This window comes from Prosopis cineraria, unplaced genomic scaffold (genome assembly GCF_029017545.1).
Source record: "Prosopis cineraria cultivar Desert tree isolate PC_DT_omini unplaced genomic scaffold, ASM2901754v1 PC7, whole genome shotgun sequence".
NCBI lineage: Eukaryota > Viridiplantae > Streptophyta > Magnoliopsida > Fabales > Fabaceae > Prosopis > Prosopis cineraria.
Window position 1 is genome coordinate 33867579 of NW_026555338.1, and position 18677 is coordinate 33886255.

Here is an 18677-nt window from a genome sequence, read left to right on the forward strand (position 1 = left end):
AAAAAAGATCCGCCAACGTTGAACGAGACAAGATTGCCGATGCTAATTGGGATTGGACTATTGATTTCAATAAGGATTGGATCGCAAATGTTGACTAAGATCAAATGACTGACTTTCATTAATATTAGAAAGAGACTTAAAACAAGAGTGAATTGCTGACACCAACAAGGACCAGACGACCGACTTTCACAAGACCGGACTCACAATCAATGAAATTGAAGTCAAGAAGGTAGCAAAATTAACGAGCAAATGTAAAAGAAGAGAGAGACTTAAATAGAGGTTTGAAATAATAGGGGTTTAGAAAGAATTTTAAATTACAAAGAGATTGATGTATGATTTAGATTCAGGTCAAATTCAAATTTATATATTTTTAATTATTCAAATGATAAATTTGACTCAAATCTAAATTTATATGTATCCAAATATAATATTATTGGCACTGCATTTCATTTTGGCGGAAGTAGTAGAACTAATATGGCATTGAAAGAGGCAGGCTGTGAGGCTGATGCCCTTTCTAGCACGAAAGTGTTTATGTACAAAAATACAAGTTTATTCTACTATTTTGTGGGATTGCCCACATGGTATGCACACAAGTATATGTGAACATTGTAACACACCAAATTTTTTTTTTTAATAATTTAACTCAACCATAGTTGGGTTACAGCCACCCAACACATTTTTATATCAATAATTTCGATATAAAATATTTTATAATTGGTTTCAACTCACACACTATAACATTTCAGATAAATTTTTACCTCCCATATGCCATTAAGCTAAATCACATTTGTCCATCCTTATACTCCCAACAAGTAAACTAAATCACATTTGTCCATCCTTATACTCTCAACAAGTAAAATAAGCAATTTAGTCAATTTTCAACACAAGCCAGTTATTTGGCCTTATAATCATGCCATTTTAACCAATCCAAAGTAAACCAAATATTAAAATTACAGTCATCCAAATTGTACCAAAAATAAAAATAGTTTGAAAGGCATGATTACATTTATATATTCATATAATTGACAATAAACAAAAAAAAGCCTAATATTGGCAATATAACACATTATAAATCATAAATTAAATACCCAAAAGAGACAGTGGATCTATACCACTAAGCCTCTGGGACTCCTCCACGTGTCACTCGTGGCTCTTCTCCTGAAAATTGTTAACCACATAATGAGACTCAAAAGTCCCAGTAACCAAAACCAATTTATGATAGTGTATACAAACAGTTAAGTGTGTGCTTACTAAGTGAGAATTAAAAATAATATAATTCTAACAAATATATGAAATATTACAATACACACAAACAACCATCCTTATATCCCTCCATTAACCTCGAGCCGTAGCCCTCACTCGGTGTTAAATTACCCGGCCAAAGGTAGATTAGCCCGAGCCCTTACAAACCACCTATTGAGCTCTAATAGGGGCATACCACGTGGCACATAAATACAACAATAATAGCAAGTCTCCCAACACCTCCCACAATAATTAAACAAATTTATAATAATATTGCACAATTATACAATATTACAAAATTCATAATTTTCTCAATAATCACCCAATTAACATGAAGTAACACTAATTACAAATTAAAAGCATGGTTACCTTGTGGCTTTTTCAATAAATTATTCCTTAAAATTTCTCTCTCACCACAATCTTCACCAGTAATACAATCTACAAATAACATATTATTTATAAATATTAGTTTCAATTTTTGAAACTAATAAAATAATTCTAATAATAGAATTAAAAATATAACATAATTCCTAATCTCAATCTTAATACAAATCTATAGTTAATACTATTAAGTATAATTTTTAACTCCTCTTTTAATTATTAATAAACATTAATAATCTAAAAATCAACTTCTAAACTAATTTTTATTATTAAAATTTTCTTTTTATTTCATAAATTCGTACCTAAAATACCCAAAAATTAAAAATTAAGTCTCTAGCTTAGAATCATAATCCTATAGCCATAATAATTCATTTCTCATCCCAAATAATCATCTAAACCTCAATAAATCAACATATATTTTCAGATCTGGTTTAGAATTTGATCCATAAGCCACAAATTCAAAGATCACCAATAAATTTATACTCTAGAATATTTATTATACTACTAACAACCTCAAAAACCATATTTATTCAACATAAATTCATCCCTCTTCCAGATCTTAAATTTTCTACCACTACAAAATCAGAAACCAAAGAAGAAAGATGACTAAGAAAAATTTTTAAAACACTTACTTAGTCTTGAAAAGCTTAAAATCACACCCTAAATATCCTATTAAAAACTCTTACCTTAAAAATTTAGATATTTCACACCGGCAACTCGCTTCTCTCCGCCTCAGCTCGCGCGCAGGAAAAGAATTGAAGAAATGAAAGGAAACGGGTGAGTTTTTATAAAAATTCAGTGGGTCCCACACATTTTTTTATTATTTCTTCTTCTCTCTCCCCCTTTTTTCTATTATTATTTTATATTTACTATTCATGCGGCGCCGAAAGCAAATTCGTTTTCTTCTTCTTCTTCCGTTTTTTTTTTGGCATACCTTTTCCCCATTTTTTTATTATAATAATAATTTAATAATTTTAATTTTTTTTAATTAATTTTAATTTTTTTTAATAAATTTATTTTTTTTTAAATTTTTTTTAATTTAGAATTATATCCTAAATTAGATTTAATAATCATTTTCTACTAATTTTCTTACCTTTAAATATTATTTTTTTTAAATTTTCTATTAACCTAAATTAATTATTAAAATTTAAATTGGGATGTTACAACATTTATTGTTGCCTACTGTTAGAAATGCGATCGCTGCTTGTGTTTTTTTGGCTATCACTGGGCTCGTGTCAAGGGATTTTAGGTCTAAAGTGAAATAAATAAAGAGGTCTAACATATAATAATGCATCGATCCTCATACTTTTTATTCGACATTTTTTACTGCTAAATAATAAAAAAAATTAAACGTGACACTCAGTATTATGTATTTAGAAAAATAAAGCTTAGATTAAAAAAGAACAAACACATCTGATAATAAGTAATACAAAGACAAAAACAGAAAGCTCCTACTCAATGGTGTATGCTCCAATGCTTTGGTTGGATCCAAAAATATAAAAAAGGATTGCAGCAAAAAAGATATCTAATGACCAATGTTTTTTTTTAAGCTCCATAATAGAAACAAGAGAAGAGGAAAAGTGAAAAAGTGAAGATGAGAAGTGAGAGAGTTAGAGATGATGATGCCAGAATAGAAATTGTGAAAAGAGAATAAATAATAATTAATTATCAAGCCGGGCCAATCTAATAACTAAATATTATTTTAAAAATATAAAAAGGTTTTTATTGGGGCAAAAAATTGAGGCTTTACTCTTTTCATTTAGCATTTATTATATAATGGTATATATTTATTTAATCTATATATACTAGAGATATGTAGGTTTTTTCAGAGGCCAGTGCAATTGCCTCCCTTGCTCATGGGCTCCTACAGCCTTAGTTATGTTATCTCTAGTTGGTTTAAAAATTTATTTCATTGGCCTGCTTTATTTTCCAGTTTACTGACTTCATGATCAAAACTTAGGATGGTTAGGTTGAAAGCTAAAACAAGACCTTGAAATTTATGTGGCTTGTTGGACTTTTTCACACCAAACTTGGTCACGACACGACTCAAGGTTTCTGTGGAGAAAATTGAAGCAAGTGAAGACCAAAACGCAGAGTTTTTTAACAGTACACGGGAGGTATGGGTATGAAGATGACACCGCAGGAAAGGTGACGTGCCCTTTCATGTTTGACACGTGTCACTCTTTCTCGGCAGTGGACGTCTGGACGGTGCCTTCCAAGGGTGTCGCAAAGATTGCTATAACTATCTTCATTTTCGTTGACTGCCACCATGTCACCTGTGATTCATCGTCTACGCCAAATATACACAAAAAGGATTTTTTTAAAAAAAATTCAATCTAGAGTTGTTAAAAAAAATGTATATCAATTAAAAATTATTTATTATCAAAATTTAAATAGATATTTATTAATTTAGATTAATTTTTTATTGATAAGTGTCTATTAATTTTAACAACAATTCATTCTACATTTAATAACAATGTATTTAAATTTATTTTTATTTGAATTTTGATAACAATTAAGTCTGGTACACATTGCTATTCTCTCTCTCTTGAGGTGGCAAGACAAAGTGCAAGTCGCAGTTAAGTTACCCAAAAAAATTGCACCGAAAGATATCATGAGGCAATCGTAAGGTGTAAACGAGCTACCACACTAAGTAATGATATATTGAGGGGTCATCTTTGGTGTTCATTACCTAAGGCTCTTTAGGATGATGAGATTTGGATCTAAATTTAAGTATTTATTATATATTTTTAGTTTATATTTATTAAAATAAAAATTATAATTTTTTTAATAAATCTAGTCATCACCAATGTGGTCCGAATTTAATTTGGAGAATTTAATTTAATATAATTTTTTATAATTTTATATATTGATTATATAAATGTATTAAACAGTTTAAATTCAATATTAAATTTTTATATTTTTTATAAATCTTTTACTTTGATAAATACAATATTAAAAATTATAATAATATCCTAACTGGAAATTTTTTAAAAAGTATTTTTTTAAAAAGAGTACAAGTTAAAAATTATAAATGTGAACTATCCGAAGTAAATTTGCATAATCAATCTATAAAAATTTTAATATTAAATTTAAACCATTCAAATTAAATTTGGACTAAATTGATAATTAAAAATTATAATAATATCCTAACTGAACTTTTTTAAAAAGTATTTTTTTTAAACTACAAGTTAAAAATTATAAATCTAAACTATCCAAAGTAAATTTGCATGATCAATCTATAAAAATTTTAATATTAAATTTAAACTATTCAAATTAAATTTGAACGAAATTAATAATAAATATTTTATTAATTTTTTATAAATTTTTATTTTAATAAATATATAATAAAATATGTAATAAATACTTTAAATTTAAACTATTCAAATTAAATTATAGATAGTACAAATTTTACCTCCCTAAAGAGTACCATGGTGTTGATGAGGGTGATGACGCACTGAACATGAACCCTGATATTGATGGGTAGATATAGAATTTGAAATCAATCAAGTTATATAAAATGATGAGATGCATTGTTGGATGAACAAAGTTCGCGTGCATATCGAAAATGGAAGGAAACAAAGTGAGAAGCAACAACATAATCAGATGAGATGATCTACTATTTCTGATGTCTTTTTCACTCACTCACATCTTCAATTTGTTAATGGCTTGGTATCATTGACCTTTTTTTTTTTTTTTTGAGTTATGGAAAATCGTATAGTGAATTCACCTTATCATCATACAATGCAAAACAAAACAAAAATTCAAACAATTTGGAGGCTATTTGGCAATCTATTTTAAAAATAATTTTCTATTCTCAAGAATAAAAAACAAAAAATTTTATTTGATGATATATTTTTAAAAAGTGTTTTAGATGATAATAAACAAAATATTATTTTAAAAAATAAAAAAGCAAAAATATCGTTTAAATGTTCTAAAATTGTTATTTTAAAAAGAGAGAACGAGAAAAAAAAATATATATATGTATGTATTATTTTTTGCTTTTATAACATATTCTATAAAATATTAATTATTAAAATAAAATAAAATAAGAACAGTTCAAAACAGACCCTTGATCGTAGTTGGTGCTCGCTTTACATGACTCAACCCAAATAAAACTCAGCCACGTAAAAAAGGAAATTAAGTGCGGCTAAGTGGAAGAGTGGTCATCCTGGAGTAATTGAGTTGATGAAAGATGATCTCACCGCCCCTCATGCCTATGTATATCATATAGCGTTACTTTTCCAAGACACATTTGTGAATTCTTTTGACTGAGCCGATTGATGAGGTCACTAAGGCACCATCATGCACTCTTTTTGAACGTGACAGGGACTTCAATGTGTCTAAAGCCATTCATTATCACTGGTTGCTTTCTGGTTTTGCGTTCAACCAAGAATAATATGTGTGCGTTTAATTTTAATTTATAAAAAATTTATTAATAAAAATTTATTTGATAAAAATCAGTTTAATAAAAGTCAATTGTTGTAACAAAATTTATATTTAAATATATTTTTTTAAAATTAATTTGATACATTAAAAATTATTTAATTTATGATAGTGAAATGTGCTTTTGAATGTACAATTATCAAAAAGGACATTAATTTATAATGATTTATAATTTTTATTATACAAATGTAATATATTTAAAATATTTAAAAAATATAATAAATATTTTAAATAATATAAATTTTGATCTATAATGTTAAAAATTTGATTTCTAGTTATTTGTATTTTTTATTTGTACTTTTAAAAGATGTAATAAAGATTTATAATTTTTATTATACATTAATGTTAAAAATTAACATAATTAATTACTCAATTTATAATACTAAAAAAATTGATATCTAATTATTATTATTAAAATAAGAATTATATTTTTAATGAAGTAACTACTTTTTTAAATAAAAAAAAAGAAATTAAACTTAGAGTAGTATGGTCAAATAATATCTTACTTTTTAAATCTACTTTTTAAAAGTTTTAAATAGTTACGTTTCAGAAATTCACTTTTAACTACTGTTTGAATGTACTTTTAAATGTGCTTTTTTTATAAAATATTCTACACAATTTTTAATTTTTTAAAAATAAAATTTTATTTGTTGAACATAAAATAAAGAAAACCAAGCGGAACTAAGCTTCGTCAACAAACTAATAGCGTTAGTCTTGCGTGGATGCCGGCTCCTATCCCATAATAATAAATGTTTTCCGATCAGATAGGGTTTAGATCTAAGCAATTCAAAGGCTAGCTATACGATTTGTAAAAGAACTCGAGGGCGGTGAGATTGAGCACGTGGAGATAGAAGATCCGAAAAGAGCCGAAACGGGCCGCGAGGGGGAAGACCCAGAACAGAACGGGTGAGAGCCCCGGGTTTAACGGTCAAATAAATAATATAGCCGTTGAGGAACGGTACGGTCGTGATATATTTAAAATAGACTGACCACCACGTGCTTTGCTCCTCACTGTCACCGCCCAAGATCGAACTCCAAGGAAGTGGCTTTTGTTATTCCGGACAAAGGAATACCATATTTGATAATTGTTCGTATGACAACACAGCTTCACGCTAATCACTAAGTCAAACACATTTTAAAACCAATATCTAGAAACAACCGGGAGTGAGGGAGTGGCACAGTGTTGCGTCTTTATTGTGATTGAGCATGAGACTAGGGGATCCTAATACCGAGAATTACACCTTTAATTATAGTTTACTTCAATTCTAATGAGCCGTCCAAGCCGGCTTCATATCTAGCTTAATACACACCCATGTTCACCTTCTCATTTCATATGCTTCTCTACCTTTTGTTTGTAACTCTCGTACTCATTATTTATTTCTTTTCTACTCTTCAATTAATACGTCTTCTTTTACAAATTATTTTTCGCTCATCACTTGTTCTATCATATTTATATTATTGGTAAATTTTACCCAACATGTAATTATTTGTAGAGATCAAGCTAAATATTCGGTTGAAATCTAAAATAAAAACAGACCGACAAAGCCATACTAGGAGTCTGGGACACACCCCCCTTGCATGGAAATTTCCTTCCCCGAATGGAAATCGGGAAGCTTCCATTTTAAGAATGAATGAAGCAAACACGATAGTTATAAATAAAACTAAAGGAGTGTGCTTATCAAAAGAGGAGGGGAGGGGGTGCCAATCTCCTATCACGGGTACAGTTTCGATATTGATGAGTAATCTGAACAGTCCATATTTTTATATTTTATTTTATATTTAATAAAATAAAAATTATAAATTTTAATAGCTCTGTTCTATTATCAATATGAATAATACAGATTTAATTTAGATGATAAATTTAATATTAAATATTTTTATACATTAACTATTTAGATGTATTCTACACGGTCTAAATTTAAAATTTTTAATTATTATTTTAAAAATTATAATTTTTAAATTTTTTTAAAATTCAGTTTGAAGATTATCTTTATTTTAATTTTTTAATATTATATTTACTAAAATAATTTTTTTTAAAAAAAAATTAATATTAAATTCAGGCATTTCACAATATATCTAGATAATCAATTTATAAAAATTATAAAAAAATTTGATATTAAATTTATCTTTTAGATTAAATTTGTATTGTTTAGATTGATGATAAAATAAATTTGTTAAAATTAAAATTTTTTATTTTATTAAATATAAAATAAAATATATAAATCTAGACCGTTCAAATTAAAACTCTGAACATTCAGATTGCTCATCATGTGATGAGTATCAAAACTAATATACTCTTATCACTAGCTACCTTGCAAGTTGCAACCAAGGGCAACATGTTTCACAAGGGGGCCCTGCCCCCTGCCATGGGGAGAGCTTGCGTGAGGAATGCCCTAATTCCATATCACACACACACACACAAATTATATATGTATATATACATAAATATATTCCCCCTAGGCTATAATATGTGACATTAATAACTATTTTACAATTCTAAAAAAAAGTTAGATAAAATTTTAATCTCATAAAAAATTGTACATGTTTTCAGCTCTATGTTTATTAAATATTTTATATAAGTGTGTTAATAATAATAATTAAAATTTTAATGTATAATTTTTTTCAAAAAAATTAATAAATAAAATAGGAGTATAGTTAAATAATAATTATAAAAACTACTAATTATTAGGTATTTTAGACTAAATAAAACTTTTAAAAAATAAATTATAAGAGGGAGTTCACTCCCTTCACTATATACACTCCTCAATATTTTTCATGTAGATTAAGAAAAATTATCATTTTTTTTTTTTAAAAAAATATTTTAATATTGCACTCATACTCTTATTAATTAAAGAGAACCTCATCATGCCTTGTTCAAGCTACAAAAAATATTAAAATTATAGGGAGTAAAAATAGAGTATCATTTGATATCCTAATTGAGTGTCTTATAATTTAGACTAACTTTTTTATTTAAAAAAGTACCTTATAGGGGATTAGAGAGAAGATAAGTATGTTATATGATTCTGGCAGCAAAAAAAAAAAAAAGGGTATGCTATATGATTTTATTTTAAACATTTTAAAAATTTTCTAAAAAGTATATATAATATCGTACATAATTTGGTATCTAATATTTCTAAATTATAAAATTTGTTTCCTAATAGTTGGCCCCCGTCCCTGCTTGCAGCATCAAGATGATTGATTATCGAAGACCCAAAATTGATAAGTAATATTATAAGCTAACCTAGTTTTTTAAAATACCATGATAATAAATTCTAAAAGCTTAAAATTTTACTATTCTTTAAAATTAATACCCCTTACGTATAGGAAGCAAAAATGTAAGGTTACAAATATGCATACGGTACGCTCAAGAATTTTCTCGCAAAAATTATTCATGTCCTATTTACTGAGTTTGGATGCAATGCACAATAATTTAATAAACACATACTGACATATGCACTGTGTGTCCCAATCTTGGGTCCACATTTCATCACAAAGTGGATAATTACCTATCTGATGCATGGGGTTAAAGAAAAATTTATTTTTCATTTGTCTGTCTCTAAAATTGTTGAATTTGCATTCAGTGCTTCTTAGTCAATGAGCTTAAAAAATTTTAAAAAAATAAAAAAGATAATACTTAAAAAGTATTAATATTTAAAAAATTATTAATTAAATATTATTTTTATTAAAATATCTTATATTTTAATATGACAAATCTCCACCAAAATGTTTTATGAAATGGGATTGAAGTGAGTATTTCATAAGTCACATGTAGAATTATAGATTATTACACAATTGTGGGTTTTTGTGATATAGTTATATAAAAAAAAATAAAATATTAAATAATTTTTGTACTGTAAAAAGAACAGTGCTTTACTGTACATAAAACAGTAATTAGAACGGAATTTACAAAAGGAAAGATTGTCAAATTTACGTTATTTTTTCTGGCTCTTGGTTTCGGATGATGGTGCTCATCATTTGGAGGGTCGAAATTTTAAGATTTTATTCTTATATTTATTATAAAAAATATAAATTTGTAATAAATTTATTTTATTATTAATTCAGACAACATAAATTTAATTTAAATAATCTAATTTAATATTAATTTTTTTAATTGTTATAAATTGACAAAATGTATTATGGATAGTTTAAATTTAATATTAAATTTTTTTAAAATTATTATTTTGATAAATATAATATTAAAAATAATAAAATAAAATAATATTCAAACTAACACTTTAAAAAAATCAATAAAATATTGTAACTTGTAAATTTTAAATTGAAATTGTTTGAAATATATTTAAATAATTAATTTGATATTAAATTAAATCATTCAAATTAAATTTATATTATTTAAATTAATAATAGAATAGATTTATTACTATTTATAATTTTTATTTTAATAAATACAAAATAAAATATAAACATAAAACATGAAAATATGGGCCATTTATATTAAAAATGAAGACAGTACAGATGGCTCATCATGTGATAAGCACTGTTTCTGGAGCTATAAATACCTCTTCACGGCGCACCCTCTCTCAAATCAAAAGAAATCGCCGGAGAAGGTAAGTTCCGGAGAAATATATAGTCGAATACATCTTTTTATATAGTTATTATCTTTAATGGCTTCATTTTCAACAAACTCAACCCTCAAGGTGATCCTAGTTTCTGCCGGGGTTTTAATTGCGGCACTGTCTCTGAAGCATACAGTTCCGCTAGTCTCAGATTTCATCGTCTCCGAAGGCCCTTCTATCTGGACCTTCATGCTTACATGCGTAAGACCTCCTTACCTCTACATACTTATGAACTGCATCATCATCAGCATCGTTGCTTCTTCCAGACTCCACCACCAGCATAAACTCGACCATACTCACTCGCCAGACTATCCAGTGCTCCTTCCATCCATACAGACTCTCGAGACGGCACCGCTCAAGATCTCCGAAGACTTGCCTACCGAGTACAATACAGTGGTCCTTCCGCCTTCACAGAACCTTGAGCAGGAGCCGATCATGATATCCGGCGATGTACGGATGGAGTACGCTGTCTCCAATGGCGTTGTTTCTGCGGCGCATGTTTATGACGCGAATGTACAGGAACCAAAGACACTGAAGTTGAAGGATAATAAGGAAGTCGCGAATCGCTCCGATGAAGCGAAGATTCACGTCAGGACAAGCTTACAGAGAAAGGACTCGTTGGATTTGTCATTTCAAAATGAGAATGAGAAACCCCCGGTTTCTGCCAGATTCGGCCACCGAAAAGCCGTCAAAGCAGCCAGTCCTGAAGGTACCTCTCTCTATCTCTGAAATCAACTTTCGATTTTCGTTTCTTCTCGATTTGAAGTTTGGAAGGGAAAAAAATCTGATAGAACGATGATTTGATCTGTGGTTCCAGGAGGGAAGGCAGCTCTGGGAGTAATGAAGGTGAAGCGGCAGGACACTCTAGAGAGCACGTGGAAGATGATAACGGAAGGGCGTGCGATGCCGTTAACCAGGCACCTGAAGAAGTCCGACACGTGCGACTCGCAGCTGCGTCGTAATTCACCGCTGACGGACCAGAACGGCACGCCTGCCGTGAAGAAATATGAGACTTTCAACGGACGGAACAAAACACGGGGTGAGAACGCGTCGCCAAGCCAATCGACGGGTTCCGGTTCAGGGAGGCTGAGGAAAGAGCCGTCGCTGAGTCAGGACGACTTGAACCGGCGTGTGGAAGCTTTCATTAAGAAATTCAACCAGGAAATGAGGTTACAGAGGGAGGAGTCGTTCAGACAGTACCATGAGATGACTAGTCGCGGGGCTCACTGAAAACGTGCCATCCAATTTGGTGGGTAATGGCCGATGAAAGATGCTTCATCATCGGCGGTGTAAAGTTTGCTTCTTTTTTAACCGCGCAAAAGAATTTGGGACAATTATATTAAATTTCACTTAAGAAAATTAATTACTCATTGATCACTTTAATATAATTTAATTCAATTATTAATCAACCTACAGTAATTAATTTTTTTATATGAGATTTAAATGTAATTCTCTCAAAAAATTTCAACTTCAACTAAAATTTAAATGATTAACTACAAAAAGCTTTTGTAGCGTAGTCATCCATACCATGAAGGAAGGATCGTGATTTCTTTTGTACACAAAATTCAATTTGTTGTTACAACAATAGAAAGTAATGAATTTCAATTTGAATAAGGTGTTTGCACTATCATTTTCTTGGTTGTAATGTATCTTTCTATATTAGCATTTAGAAAAGCCGAAGGCATGGAAGGCTCAGATTTAGAAAGCATCTATAAAAAGAGAGTTGGGGGGGGGAAAAGAAAATAGCGAAAGGAAAAAGGTTTTGCCTATTGGCAAATGATAAACCGATTGCTTTGGAAGCTTACAGAAGATTCCACGTCATCCCGGCTCTCGAAAACAAGATCCGCGTTCATTTTCCCTTACTGTTGCCATCATTCTTGTTGCTTTTTGATTATAAACTAGAAACAAGGTGCCATTAGAGGCTACAGATAGTTCGAAATATTCAGCGCAAGAGGGGAGGATCCCTCATCATTCTCTAACCCTTGAGGAAAGCTTGGAAGATTATTAAAGATACAAAAAGCATAATCACCTAAACTATGAGCATTTCTAGCTAAAAAATCAGCATAAAAACGATGATCATGATACAAGTGATCGACTTCCAGAATCCAATCCTGGTGGAAAAATATCTTCACGTCAGTGATGATATCTCTAAATGGGTGATCTTCATGACAGTCCCAAGTAAGAAGGTTAATAGCTTCAATGGAATCAGCGTGTAAGTTCACTTTTCGGCATCCCTTGTTCTAGCACAAATCCAATCCGTGGAAAATAGCTAGTACTTCAACTATGGTAGAGGAACATAAAAAAGGTCGCAGCTAAAACCTTGAATCCAAACACGCTAATCAAACCAAATTGCACCTAGACAACCAGATTGATTTTTTGGGAGCATTAAGCCATCCACTTCCAAATTAATAAAACCACTCCTAAATCTATCTATAGCTCTAGTGGTTGTTTTTTCAAACGATAACAGTGGAGCTCTGTGTAAGAGATCATGATCACTACAAGCTTTAAAGAAACTAGACACAATTGAACTATTCCTCTCATCCTCATCCTCATGAAAGAGTCTTTTGCACCCTGTAATCCAAATATCGCAACAAACATATCCAAATAGAGTAGCCCAATTGATTTTATTGGTATATTCATTACTTGCTTCTTTTCTCAAATTCCATTTCATCCAACTGGCTCCTTGCAAGTTGGTGAACATATTCCAATGGTCATCTCGGACAAACGCTCGCCACCGTTCTCTAGCATGCGGGTAGTCTCTGAGTAAGTGCATAGAGTCTTCTAGTGTCTCGCATCCATAAAGGCAATTCTAGTCTATTGATAGTCCCCTCTTAATTATGAGATCACAAGTGTGAGTTCTTTCATGAACAAAGAGCCAGATGAAGGACTTAATCTTTTCACGATCAGCCATCTCCAAAGTATCTTCCAAATATTATCTGCATTGCTCCTTGTACATGCATTCACAAAGTTATAAGCATATTTTATAGTAAAACAACCATCACTAAATAACTTTCAAAACTGTTTATCCTCTCCTCTCTCCTCACAGGGTGGATGAGCACGAGCAATACAAGCAAAGCAACTATGTTAGGATGAAACTAAATTCCCAACCTATTAATAACCCAATTACCAAGCCCATTATTGCAATCAGAAATGGATTCCTCTCTGTTTATAAAGCCTTCCGTCCCTGGGATTAGTTCAATCAAAGGAACATTACGTTTTGACCAAGTCAGCAGTCACAAATCAGAAAGACATGTTATGTCCATTACATATCTTGTTGCTTTTAATCGAAGGCATTGGAGCACTACCTAAGTTTCTTTCTTTCTTTCTTTTCTTAAAAAATCCAATAAGACACTTTAAGCGGTTTCGTTAAGTATATAACTTGTTCATGTGGACAAAGTGTCCCTCTTACAGGTTCCTCCACATTGGTGTGGCAGTGTGTAGATTTAACGTTAATCCACATGTACGTGAAACTGTTTGATGATCTTTACCAATTAAAAAAAATGCTTCAAGATGCTTCAACAGATAAAGCAAAACCGAAAGAATGGGGGCGGCTTGGAGGAGCCTGTAGATGATGGTGAGTGATATCGTGCAAGATGAACTTATTTGCGTTGAGCTTAGCAAGCTGATTGACGTCATGTATGTAGTTATGGAATAATCTGATTGCAAAACTGCCATCCAACTATATTAGACCAAGTGCTAATTCCAGTTTCGTAAAAGAAACCAAGTCCATTTTCCAACTGCCATTTTAATACCAAGAAGCTAATCCACGGCCGATTACCTTGCACGGATGTTGCTCTTGATCTCCACCTGAGAACTCACCACTTCAATGATCCACCATCTTCGCTCTGTGTTTTTATGTGTGAGTTGGTCAAATTCACTCTCTTTTGCTGTGCTTGGCCCATTAAAAAAGAAAAAGAAAAAGAGAAAATAGAGAGAATAAAAAATTAGAGGATATACTTCTCTTTTTACGTTTGGCTTGGCCACTTGGCTGAGTGAGAAAAAACGAGAGGAAGAAAATAAAATATTAATTTCATATATATAATACTAACCTTATTATTTAAAGAAATATATTATATATAATAAAGTTTAATATTTTAACATATTATTTATGTGATTTTTATTTTATATTATTGATTAAATAAAAAAATATTAAATTCTTTTATTACCTCTTGCTTCTAAAAATTTAGAGAAAATTAATCTTTTAGCCCTTTAACTTTTAACTCATTTATAACTCAATTCCTCAATTATAACTCGTTATGACTCAGTCCTTCAATTATAACTTGCTACAACTCAATCCTCAACTTTTGATTTACTTATAACTCGATCCTTATTTTTTAATTTTTTTAAAAAATTTTTTATCAAATAAGAGGGATAAAAAAATGCTCATATATTATTTTAAAATACCCTCTTCTTATTCATTAATGTGACAATAAGCTAACATGAAAAAAAAAATTAACAAAAGTTAAGGGACTAATTTGTAAGTGATTCAAAAGTTGAGAGACTGAGTTATAGGTGAGTTAAAATTGAAAGACTTAGTCATAGCAAGTCATAGTTGAGGGATTGAATTATAAATGATTTAAAAGTTGGAGGACTAAAAGATTAATTTTTTCAAAAATTTATCTTGTCCAATTTTAATTTTTATTTCTTAAATTGTTAAATATATAATAATCTAAATACTAAAGTGAAGGAAAAATTAGAATGAAAATGGAGAGAGGCAATATGAAACAAAAAGATTCATGGTTAAATTTGAAAACTAAATTTTCTTTTCAAAATGTTTTTATATTTGGAGAAAAAAATTGAAAGTTTTAACATATGGATTTTACATATTTTTCTCCGAATTTCCCCTCCCCCCCCCCCCGGTCACACATTCTTTTCTTCTTAGTCAAACAAGAGAAAAAGTCTTCCTTTTTTTACTTTTTAAACCAAAAAAAAAAGTTGTACGTGAATTATGGGCTTCAAGCCATCGCCATTAAATTTGCTTTAGGCCCAATAACTACAGCACTGTTTATATGGGCCTAACAGCTAAACAGGGAAATCAAGTTGTTGGATCTTCTTGTTTCTTAATTTTTTGAAACGGGGAAGGAAGAAGAAGAACCCGATATTATGATTAGAACCAAAGCAGGCAATGATGCCCAATGGCCGCTTTATAAGAGCCCTCAGCTTAGTGGCTTTACCTGTATGAATTGTTCCTTGAATTTTACTTCAAGGACAGTAAGATTTCCCCTGACAAAACTAGTAAAACTGCATAAACCAATAACAGTAAGGTTAAGAAGAAGGGACCTAAGTTACTTGAATAATATTGTAAATTCGAATTTCTGAAAACATCAAAAAATCATGTTGAAAAGTTCCCCTTCAGATGAAATGTCTGAGAAGATCTTGAGCGATGATATACTATAGTACTTAATGGGCAAAATGACAAGCATGTTGATTGGGGGGGGGGGGGAGCGATTCCAAAGGTCGCATCATTTGATTGACAAGGTAATCAGTCAAGCACAGCTAGGAGGCTAGAAAATTCTTGCTAACAATGCAACAACTATAATAGAATACATTTGGTGTGCCACCAACCAGGCCAAAAGGGGTCACCTGAATCGCAAATGGCGTTATTAGTCATACATAAAAGCACAAAATCAAGGCAACGTTAACGGGAAAACAACAACCGTTACATCCATAACCCTTACAATATCACATCAGGTTTGATTGTTGCTTTGCGCCCACGTGAACATGAAACGATGCAAACATCTTCAAAACGACAAATTGTATTCTGCGTGTCTGGTTTAGCCTTAAAAATCATTGAGCAGTTATTTGCTTCCGCAAAAACCATAGTTTTAGTCTTTTAGAGCATATTTGGATGGTGGAATCTGCATTTTGCAACAAAGCACAATGCAAAAGCACCCATCTGGTTAAACACCCCCGAGTTTCCAAAGTCAAACTACTTATATACACAGCAACTATGATTCAATATCTTTTAATTTGACATATGGATCGGTTAACATCTTTACATATACAAATATGAGAGGATTTGAAATTGATGAAATTAAGCTTGATTAGTAATATATTTAAAAGAGGAAGTATTCGGTAAACTTAAATTTTAACAAAATCTTATATATATATATATAGCCTAAATTATGATAATTATATTTTGCATATATTATGCACATGGTGCTTGTTATACTCTACCGATCTAACTTGTTAGAAATATGGGCCATGAAAAAAGAAAAGACAGAATGCAATTAAAAAGAAAGGAAAAAGTTTTTAAATACATATAATATCAATGCATAAATGTCACCAAAGGATATTTGTCCAAGTGGTTAAGGACTTGAATAACTTAACCTAGAGTTTCATCTTATAGTCTCATAATATGGTGCAACGTAACTGAATATGTAAAGCATGTCTCGCTGGTGGTATTTATAAAACTCTTTCAAAGAGAGCCTTATTTAAGTGGTGATTTGGATTACTTTGGAGTAAATTGAGCGGGATAATGAATCTAATATATTTAGACTCTTTAAGATACTGAATGTGAAAGGAAAAAAAAAAAGCATAAATGTCACAATTGCTAGTAAAGTTTGACTTCACTATTAACAAAATAAAAAGAAAAAAGAGGACAAATAAGAAGAAAATGAAAGAGACTTGTGGGATCAGAAATTTAAGATAGGTAGCGACCTCACCTTCCTATCAAGTGAAGTTCATAATTTAAAGTCTATATAAAATGTTTGTCACGTCCTCTCAATGTATTCATAATTGTCATTACAAGTGTCCCCAAGCATACATTTATTATCAACGAGTTTGAAACCATTTGGGACACTAAGAGCCTCATTGATAGAAATTTGCAACCACTACCCTCCTTGCCAAATGGACGTTTCATCTCCTTTTTTTTTATCCCCAAAAATAGACACCGTGTCACTCATTCACTTTCGCTGTAAATTTGAAGTGCTTGGCTGTATCCGCTTGTCAATTATATTCCAATTCAATATGCTTCATATAATAATGCGATTGTATAAACTTCTTAGTGATTCTGCTCTTGAATATTCCCTGTATTAATAATTTAATATGAACATTAGTTTTGTATTATAGATATAGCTACAAACAACTTGACCAAGAAATTCTTATAATTCAACAAAAAAAAACTAGTATTCCAATTCAATCTCATGAAACAATAATATATTAGCTTTATGTGAACGGATTTGTGGGGCATTTTGTAAATTTTGATAAAATTTTTATTATTATTTCTAGAAGCTGTTTTTATTAATTATTACACCCGCCTCAACCAAATTATATCACGATAAATCCTGAATTTCATAGTAATAAAATAACCAAAAAAAAAAAAAAGAACAGGTTTGGCGTCTGAACCAAACGAGGGGGATGCTAGTTTTGTAATAATTTGAAATATGAAGGCCATTTAACAACCTTCTTCTTGAATGCAATCGTGTCACCTTTCCCGCCACGTTATGGCCTTTGGTCGTTCTCAATCAAGTCATAATACTCTTTTAATTCTTGCCGTTTTCTTTACTAGAAAAGTTAAGTATTTATAAATTATAAACAATCCATTTAGGTTGGAAGCTTAACAATATGAATAGAATTAATTATATTACCGTAGCACTAGACTAGAATAATCATGCATGCAATAAGGAAGGTGCATTGGTTCTGCATAAAATAAAAGATTCAAACGGTTTTCTTAAATAACGAACGCCTATGCCTTGTCTTCTCTCCTGAAATATTTGAACTCTCGGGCCAAAACGGAGAAAGCAAAACAACTCAGCGACGATTGACCAAAAATTTTTCTCTTCGTGAGCATGTTTGCGTTTTGAGGAACAGAGGAAAACGAGAATGTTTGGCTTTTGTTGTCTAACGAAAGGAAACAAAGCTGCAACAGCAATTTTCCTAAATTGTTCCTGTTTTCATCCTTTCCCTCCTTTTTCCGACTCTGACAGGAGGTTTGTTCTCTGCAGAAACCTCCCTCTACCTTGCTCGTCTTCACCCTGTAACTTTTACCACTCAAAACCCGTGCATCTCCTCGATTTGGCAAATGGGATTTCA

At 30.6% G+C, this 18677-nt stretch overlaps 1 protein-coding gene across 1 annotated transcript; it reads left to right on the forward strand.

Moving 5' to 3' along the window:
• The first annotated feature begins 10605 nt into the window (after window positions 1-10605).
• Window positions 10606-12363, forward strand: LOC129316046 (uncharacterized). The gene is made up of 2 exons (XM_054960291.1): window positions 10606-11352; window positions 11461-12363. Exons 1-2 carry the CDS (start codon window positions 10692-10694, stop codon window positions 11871-11873), a joined length of 1074 nt encoding a protein of 357 aa, XP_054816266.1. The 5' UTR covers window positions 10606-10691; the 3' UTR covers window positions 11874-12363.
• Window positions 12364-18677: the final 6314 nt, after the last annotated feature.

Bases quoted from the DNA above. Each gene is read 5' to 3' on its own strand.
- LOC129316046 (XM_054960291.1), top strand. From the start codon at position 10,692: ATGGCTTCATTTTCAACAAACTCAACCCTCAAGGTGATCCTAGTTTCT. The intron at 11,353-11,460 runs GTACCTCTCTCT...CTGTGGTTCCAG, and splicing joins CAAAGCAGCCAGTCCTGAAG to GAGGGAAGGCAGCTCTGGGA.